The sequence below is a fragment of the Carassius carassius genome, chromosome 18, assembly GCF_963082965.1.
Source record: "Carassius carassius chromosome 18, fCarCar2.1, whole genome shotgun sequence".
In the NCBI taxonomy this organism is placed as follows: domain Eukaryota; kingdom Metazoa; phylum Chordata; class Actinopteri; order Cypriniformes; family Cyprinidae; genus Carassius; species Carassius carassius.
Window position 1 is genome coordinate 22,664,729 of NC_081772.1, and position 8,532 is coordinate 22,673,260.

At 38.8% G+C, this 8,532-nt stretch overlaps 1 protein-coding gene across 3 annotated transcripts; it reads left to right on the plus strand.

Annotated features, from left to right (window-relative positions):
• The first annotated feature begins 369 nt into the window (after positions 1–369).
• Positions 370–5,613, plus strand: znf770 (zinc finger protein 770). 3 transcript variants are annotated; one of them, XM_059499006.1, is made up of 3 exons: positions 370–531; positions 987–2,796; positions 3,655–5,613. In XM_059499006.1, the coding sequence occupies exons 2-3, from the start codon at positions 999–1,001 to the stop codon at positions 5,469–5,471; spliced, it is 3,615 nt and encodes a 1,204-aa protein (XP_059354989.1). In that variant the 5' UTR covers positions 370–531; positions 987–998; the 3' UTR covers positions 5,472–5,613. The 3 variants fall into 3 exon arrangements, with proteins under 3 accessions (XP_059354989.1, XP_059354988.1, XP_059354990.1); XM_059499005.1 differs by having other exon boundaries at positions 370–526; XM_059499007.1 differs by having other exon boundaries at positions 370–526; positions 987–1,059; positions 4,252–5,613.
• Positions 5,614–8,532: the final 2,919 nt, after the last annotated feature.

The following is an 8,532-nucleotide window of genomic DNA, read 5'->3' on the forward strand; positions in this document are numbered from 1 at the left end:
CATCCCTGATTATTTTATGCACATTATGTGAAAAGTGAGTTAATTCTAAATTTACATGAATTTACTGTTGTGAACGTGTGTTCTTACATTGTGAGCCAAATAATAGACAAATAATTTAGCTTGTTCACAAATTATGAAATATGGAAATTATGTATCATTAATTATAACTTTAAAGAATCGATTTCGTACGGAAACAGTAAAGAATACTGTATTACTTTCTGTTAAAATATATTCGAGACATAGGTTTGATTAATATGATTTAGTTTAGTTGTGTTTTGTTTTTCCTCTAGCTGGTCTTCACATGAAATCCCAGTAGGTGGCGGAATTTCACATCAAGCTGATGCTAACCGCCACAAAACGTGAAAGAAGAAGTAGTAGCGTCTGTTATCACAAGAGCTCGTGCGAGGACAGAACTGTTGTTAGAATTGTTCCTTGTATTAATGTATTTATGTCGGAAGTCTTATTGTCAGTTTCGAACACAAACTGAGTAATTCGTCTCTCGATTTAACAAAAGGAAATTCCTGTGGTAAGGTGAAGTTATTGCTAAATTCATTCTTAAGATCCCACTTCGTGTTAATTTCGCCCACTGGAAATGTTCTACTTATGCTTCTGCATGTGTATGTGTGTATGTGTATTATTTTTGCAGGGAATGTGATGTACTTGGTCAGGTTATATTTAAAAAAGAAAGAAAGAAAAAGAACCTGATAACTGATCTGATCCCAATCAAATGAATGGCTTATAGTGGCACAAGTCTGAAATAACTGCAAATAGACAACAATATGGTTGCTGCACAGATGCTTTTGACACCCTACATGACATATGATGGAGGGGCTTTCTTTGAGAACTATGTCCCAGGACTGACATCAAAAAGTATAAATCAAAATGTTGACAGAAATGCTAATGTCTTTGTACTTTTGAAAACCAAAGTATTTGAAGAATTATGTGCTTAAGAAAAGGGATTCACTAATATTATTCTGTCTTTGCAGTGCGTGAAAGGAATGCTTAACATTTCAAGCAGGATGTCAACTCGGATGCAACTTTCTCTTCTAAATGAAGGAGGTTTGGATCTTCACACTGGACAGAGTCCTGGATATTCTTCCAAACCTTCGGATGGTCAGTGGATGGAGAAAAACCAAATATTTGAGGAGGAACAAAAAGCCAGTGCCACAACTCAAAGTGAGGACAAGGATGTAAATATGAGCATGTTGCAAAGAAAGAATTCTATTGGAAACAAAAGAGTTTATGATTGCCCCGTGTGCCAGAAACGATTTGGTGCTCCATCCAAACTAAAAAGGCATTGTCTTATTCACACGAATCAGAGGCCCTTTCAGTGTTCCCTGTGCTGCCGTGCCTTCAGAGAACGCTATCATCTAAACGTTCACGTCAGAACTCATACAAACCCTGTGAAGAAGACAACACCATCACTCCAGAGCTATAAGGACCACTGTAGTCAAACATCCAAGTCAAGGTTAAAACCTTTTCCAAAAAATCGAGCTGCCCAGAACGATACCAGTTCAACACATAAACAAAAGCCAGCAGCAACAGACGTAATCAAAACTAATTCAGGTACTACAAAAGGACATTGGTGTTCTATATGTTTTAAATGCTTTAAAGCCCCATCAAAGCTCAAACGTCACATTCTGATTCATACTGGGGAAAAACCTTTTAAATGCTCTGTGTGCCCTAAAGCTTTTCGAGAGAAATCACGCTTGAAAGTTCACAAGTGTAAGGAAGAATGCAACTCCATTTTGAGTGATTGGCAAGCGAAAGGGAACACTGTCAAGTATAACGCTGAGGAAGGTGTTGTGTCTACCGCAGTAGATGATTCAAATGATAATCAAGTTAGGTACTCATTACCAGATGTAATCACACCTGGCGGAAAAAGGATGTTTCAAGTATCCAAGTCTTCTGATCGCATGTGTATGCCTCAACTGAAAAAGAATAGTGGAAATCAGTGTGAAATATGCTTGAAGAAATTCAGTTACCCCTCAAAACTAACTCGACATTTGTTTGTTCATTTTGACGCCAAGCCTTACACCTGCACAATCTGCAGAAGGTCATTCAAACAGGCCAATTATCTCCATAAACACCTCAAGGTACATACAGGAAAAAGTAACAATAAATCTAGGTTGTGTAGAGTCCCGCAGAAGCATGAGGCCAAACCTCCAAAACCTGGAGCTTTAAAAGGTACAAATAACTTCAGACCGGATGGTGTTAATGTGTGTTTACCTCAGATATTAGACTCTTTAGAGACCAAAAAGCATAGAAAACTTGAATGCCGAAGCAAGCTCAAGCAAAATGTCCCACTGACTGAGTCAAATTCAAATACCCTACAGATTAAAAGCTCTGATGCTTTGAACAATGCTGAAATGCAGATCAGAACCTCCAGCCCAAGTTACCTTAAGCGCAAACAGAAAAGTGTGAATCAGTGCAGCATCTGTCTGAAGATCTTTCCGTATCCTTCTAAGCTCACCAGACATATTTTTAGCCATACAGATAGCAGACCATTTGAGTGCCACATGTGCTTGAAATCATTTCGATATCAGTCCCATTTGCAGCTCCACGTGAAGATCCACAAAAAAAAGGGTTGGAATAAAATTGCTGGTCATTTGGAACAAGATAATACTGTTTCTTTTAGTAATGCACAAAAATCTAAAGACCAAGATGTGCAAATATCCTCACAAGATGGAGCTGAAGACTCTGCTACAGTTCACCAAGATCCAAATATGGTTATAGAGTCTCAAAAAATGAGTGGTGATTCAAGTGTTTATTTGCAAGATTCTCTTCTAAATGGAGGTTTGAATCTTCACACTGGACAGAGTTCTGCATATTCTTTCAAACCTTCAGAAAGCCAGTGGATGGAGAAAAACCTAGAAACTGAGGAGGAACAAAAAGCCAGTGTCACAACTCAAAGTGAGGACATGGATATAAATGTGAACATGTTGCAAAGAAAGAATTCTAATGGAAACAAAAGAGTTTATGATTGCCCCGTGTGCAAGAAACCATTTGGTGCTCCATCCAAACTAAAAAGGCATTGTCTTATTCACACGAATCAGAGGCCCTTTCAGTGTTCCCTGTGCTGCCGTGCCTTCAGAGAACGCTATCATCTAAACTTTCACATCAAAACTCATACAAACCCTGTGAAGAGGAGAACACCATCACTCCAGAGCTACAGAGACAACAGTGTGTCCTGTGATCGAACATCTAAGTCAAGGTTAAAACCATTTCCAAAACATCTAACTGCCCAAAACAATGACATTTTAACTGAGAAACAACAATCAGCAGTTCACCATGATGAAAATATGGTTATAGAGTCTCAAAAAATAAATTGTGACTCCAATGTATATTTGCAACTTTCCCTTCTAAATGAAGGAGGTTTGGATCTTCAAACTGGACAGAGTTCTGCATATTCTTCCAAACCTTCAGAAGGCCAGTGGATGGAGGAAAACAAAGGAACTGAGGAGGAACAAAAAGCCAGTGTCACAACACAAAACGAGGACAAGGATGTAAATGTGAACATGTTGCAAAGAAAGAATTCTAATGGAAACAAAAGAGTTGATGAAAATATGGTTCTAGAGGATATGGCATCTCAAAAAATGAGTGGTGACTGGGGTCACTCAAATGTATATGTGCAAGATTCTTTTCTTAGTGAAGGAGGTTTGGATCTTCACACTGGACAGAGTTCTGCATATTCTTCCAAACCTTCAGAGGGTCAGTGGATGAAGAAAAACAAAGGAACTGAGGAGGAACAAAAAGCCAGTGTCACAACTCAAAACGAGGACATGGATGTAATTGTGAGCGTGTTGCAAAGAAAGAATTCTAATAGAAACAAAAGAGTTTATGATTGCCCCGTGTGCCAAAAACGATTTGGTGCTCCATCCAAACTAAAAAGGCATTGTCTTATTCACACGAATCAGAGGCCCTTTCAGTGTTCCCTGTGCTGCCGTGCCTTCAGAGAACGCTATCATCTTAACGTTCACATCAAAACTCATGCAAACCCTGTGAAGAGGAGAACACCATCACTCCAGAGCTACAGAGACAACAGTGTGTCCAGTGATCGAACATCTAAGTCAAGGTTAATACCATTTCCAAAACATCTTACTGCCCAAAACAATGCCAGTTCAACAGAAAAACAACAATCAACAGTTCACCATGATGGAAATATGGTAATAGAGGATATGACATCTCAAAAAGTGAGTGGTGACTGGAGTCACTCAAATGTATATGTGCAAGATTCTTTTCTAAATGAAGGTTTGGATCTTCACACTGGACAGGGTTCTACATATTCTTCCAAACCTTCAGAAAGCCAGTGGATGGAGGAACAAAAAGCCAGTGTCACAACACACCGTGAGGACAAGGATGTAAATGCAAACATGTTACAAAGAAAGAATTCTAATGGAAGCAAAAGAGTTTATGATTGCCCCGTGTGCAAGAAACGATTTGGTGCTCCATCCAAACTAAAAAGGCATTGTCTTATTCACACGAATCAGAGGCCCTTTCAGTGTTCCCTGTGTTGCCGTGCCTTCAGAGAACGTTCTCTTTTAAACGTTCACATCAAAACTCATGCAAACCCTGTGAAGAGGAGAACACCATCTCTCCAGAGCTACAGAGACAACAGTGTGTCCTGTGATCGAACATCTAATTCAAGGTTAAAACCCTCTCCAAAACATCCAACTGCCCAGAATGATACCAGTTCAACAGATAAACAAAAGTCAACCGTGCACCAAGTTCAATATATGGTGATTACAGATGATTTGCCATTTCAAAAAATGAGTGGTGACTGCAATGATTCAGATTTACATTTCTCAAAAACTACTAGTCCTTTAGAGGATTCAGAGGTTGTTTCCCGGTGTAGCAACGAATCAGTTTGGGCTCTGACAGATAAAACTGACATCTTGCTTGATGAGAAAGAGGCATCTGACACCGTGCCTTTTGGCAGGTTGAGTGACTGTCCACCCAAAACTGAGTCATCTCTCCATCACTGTGCTTATGAATCAAGGATTGAAGAAAAATGGGCCCATCACATGGATGATATTAAAGATTGTGTCTTTGTGAACTCGGACACTGTTAAATGTGTCCCTGATTCTTATGAGTCCAGTTCATGTAAGTATCAACAGAAAGCTGATGTGACGGGACTCAGAGAAATTGTTGTTGTGGGCCTTTTGGACTTTCAGGATCCAGGTGAATGCTTTACCAAACCTCCACATGACCTTCCCGTTTGTCCTGACTGTAGTCAGTGTTTTCCTTCGATAAGGAGCTTATATGCACATAAATGTGCACACAGATATTCTGAAGGGAAAATAAAGAAATCCCACCAGTGTGACATTTGCTTAAAATTCTTCAGTGCACCATCCAAACTGAAGAGACACTATGTTACTCACACCGGTCAAAGGCCGTTCCAGTGCACACAGTGTCAGAAGTCCTTCACACAGTCCCATTATCTGAAAACACACATGCTGTCCCACGGGTAGAAGGATTACTCTAGGGTTGCCCAAAGATATGACCAAACCAAAAGAGATTTCACTGTAAATTAGTTTATTAGTGATTGATGTAGTTTCTTGAAATACTATGCTTTGGCTTTTCAAATAAAGAAACAGAATTTGAAACCGTAAATTTTGTTTTCTTATTTTTACATTTTTGGATTTCCTATTACAGTGTGATGTAACCATACATTTGTGTGTGAAAAAAATATATTAAAAAAATACCAATTTGGTTGTCCATAGTGGTTGTTCAGTTGTTGTTGTTGAACTCATTTGCAGTACTGGAAGAAATGCACATCATTACAACAAAGTGTTGCATGGCATTTGACCATCTATTTGTCCTTTTTAGCTTATTAACTCTTGCTATAATTCATTCATTTTATTCAGTTGTCTACACGATGGTCATAGTGTGGTGTAATTTTTAGTAGTCCCATGTATATACACTAGATGGTGTATTTTGTTTTCTCAATCTTAGCAATTGTACTCTTCTGGTCCAGTGCATATGTATATAACTGAAATTATATATCTTTATGGCTTTTACAGAGCTACCAGTCAGGTATAGTTTAGTATGGCTACCATTAATGTATATTCTATATAAAAGCCTTAATCTTATCAATACACAGTATACATTACTTTTAAAACTTGACTTTCATTTTGTAAACTTCTTGAGTCCTTAGAGTTTCCTTCAGTAGCCGAGAGGTAATACGAGTTAAAAGTTTAATTAGGAAACTAAAAAAAATAAATAAATAAAAATTGTTAATGTCATTAGGTCAGTCTAATCAAATATTTCCTTAAATGAGGAAGTTTGTTTATTTATTTATTAGATTATTTTTACCTCAGCAACCAAAGTCCAATCATAATAATGGCTCATTGCCAACAAGAAATAGGCTTTATTAAATTTTAATAAGTGTCTGCTGTGCCTGGGGATAAGTTCACCTCACTGGACACACTGACCTCTATGTTATGCCAAGGTTTAATGGTATGTATTAAACTCTTATTGGTTTCATTAAAAATGGTGGAATAATAGGGGATTTTGTTTAGTCCTCATGTCACAAAATTAATAACATCAGAAAATAATTATGAGAATATATAGCCATGTCACCTCCACTACATACCCCCCCAGAAGAGGTGTTTATCTTGACACTACAGTCGTGGCCAAAAGTTTTGAGAATAACATAAATATTGGAAATTGGAAAAGTTGCTGCTTGAGTTTTTATAATAGCAATTTGCATATACTCCAGAATGTTATGAAGAGTGATCAGATGAATTGCATAGTCCTTCTTTGTCATGAAAATTAACTTAATCCCAAAAAACCTTTCCACTGCATTTCATTGCTGTCATTAAAGGACCTGCTGAGATCATTTCAGTAATCGTCTTGTTAACTCAGGTGAGAATGTTGACGAGCACAAGGCTGGAGATCATTATGACAGGCTGATTGGGTTAGAATGGCAGACTTGACATGTTAAAAGGAGGGTGATGCTTGAAATCATTGTTCTTCCATTGTTAACCATGGTGACCTGCAAAGAAACGCGTACAGCCATCATTGCGTTGCATAAAAATGGCTTCACAGGCAAGGATATTGTGGCTACTAAGATTGCGCCTAAATCAACAATTTATAGGATCATCAAGAACTTCAAGGAAAGAGGTTCAATTCTTGTAAAGAAGGCTAGGGCGTCCAAGAAAGTCCAGCAAGCGCCAGGATGGTCTCCTAAAGAGGATTCAGCTGCGGGATCGGAGTGCCACCAGTGCAGAGCTTGCTCAGGAATGGCAGCAGGCAGGTGTGAGCGCATCTGCACGCACAGTGAGGCCAAGACTTTTGGAAGATGGCCTGGTGTCAAGAAGGGCAGCAAAGAAGCCACTTCTCTCCAAAAAAAACATCAGGGACAGATTGATCTTCTGCAGAAAGTATAGTGAATGGACTGCTGAGGACTGGGGCAAAGTCATATTCTCCGATGAAACCCCTTTCCGATTGTTTGGGGCATCTGGAAAAAGGCTTGTCCAGAGAAGAAAAGGTGAGCGCTATCATCAGTCCTGTGTCATGCCAACAGTAAAGCATCCTGACACCATTCACGTGTGGGGTTGCTTCTCATCCAAGGGAGTGGGCTCACTCACAATTCTGCCCAAAAACACAGCCATGAATAAAGAATGGTACCAAAACGCCCTCCAACAACAACTTCTTCCAACAATCCAACAACAGTTTGGTGAAGAACAATGCATTTTCCAGCACAATGGAGCACCGTGCCATAAGGCAAAAGTGATAACTAAGTGGCTCGGGGACCAGAATGTTGAAATTTTGGGTCCATGGCCTGGAAACTCCCTAGATCTTAATCCCATTGAGAACTTGTGGTCAATCCTCAAGAGGCGGGTGGACAAACAAAAACCCACTAATTCTGACAAACTCCAAGAAGTGATTATGAAAGAATGGGTTGCTATCAGTCAGGATTTGGCCCAGAAGTTGATTGAGAGCATGCCCAGTCGAATTGCAGAGGTCCTGAAAAAGAAGGGCCAACACTGCAAATACTGACTCTTTGCATAAATGTCATGTAATTGTCGATAAAAGCCTTTGAAAGGTATGAAGTGCTTGTAAATACATTTCAGTACATCACAGAAACAACTGAAACAAAGATCTAAAAGCAGCAAACTTTTTGAAAACTAATATTTATGTAATTCTCAAAACTTTTGGCCATGACTGTAGTATATCAAGATGTCTTTTTTCCCCTCCAAAAGTTGTGAAATATTGCTTACTCGGACGAAGAAAAAAAAAACTTCATTCAGCCAACCTAATCTTTCACAAGATACTTCAAATATCACGACAGGTCATAAATGTGTTGTGGGTTAGTTCACACTCTATCACTTTTCAAGTTGTATTCTAGGTCACCCTCAGATTAAGCTTTGTTCTCATCATTTACATTTCTCTTGAGGAGGTTAACACAAAGTCTAATCCAATGAAAAGTCTCTATCTGATAGGATCATCAATTCATTTAGGGCAAATACATTGTTAAATATCGGCTAATGATGTTTTATGGTGAGACAAAAGGATTTTGTTTATCCA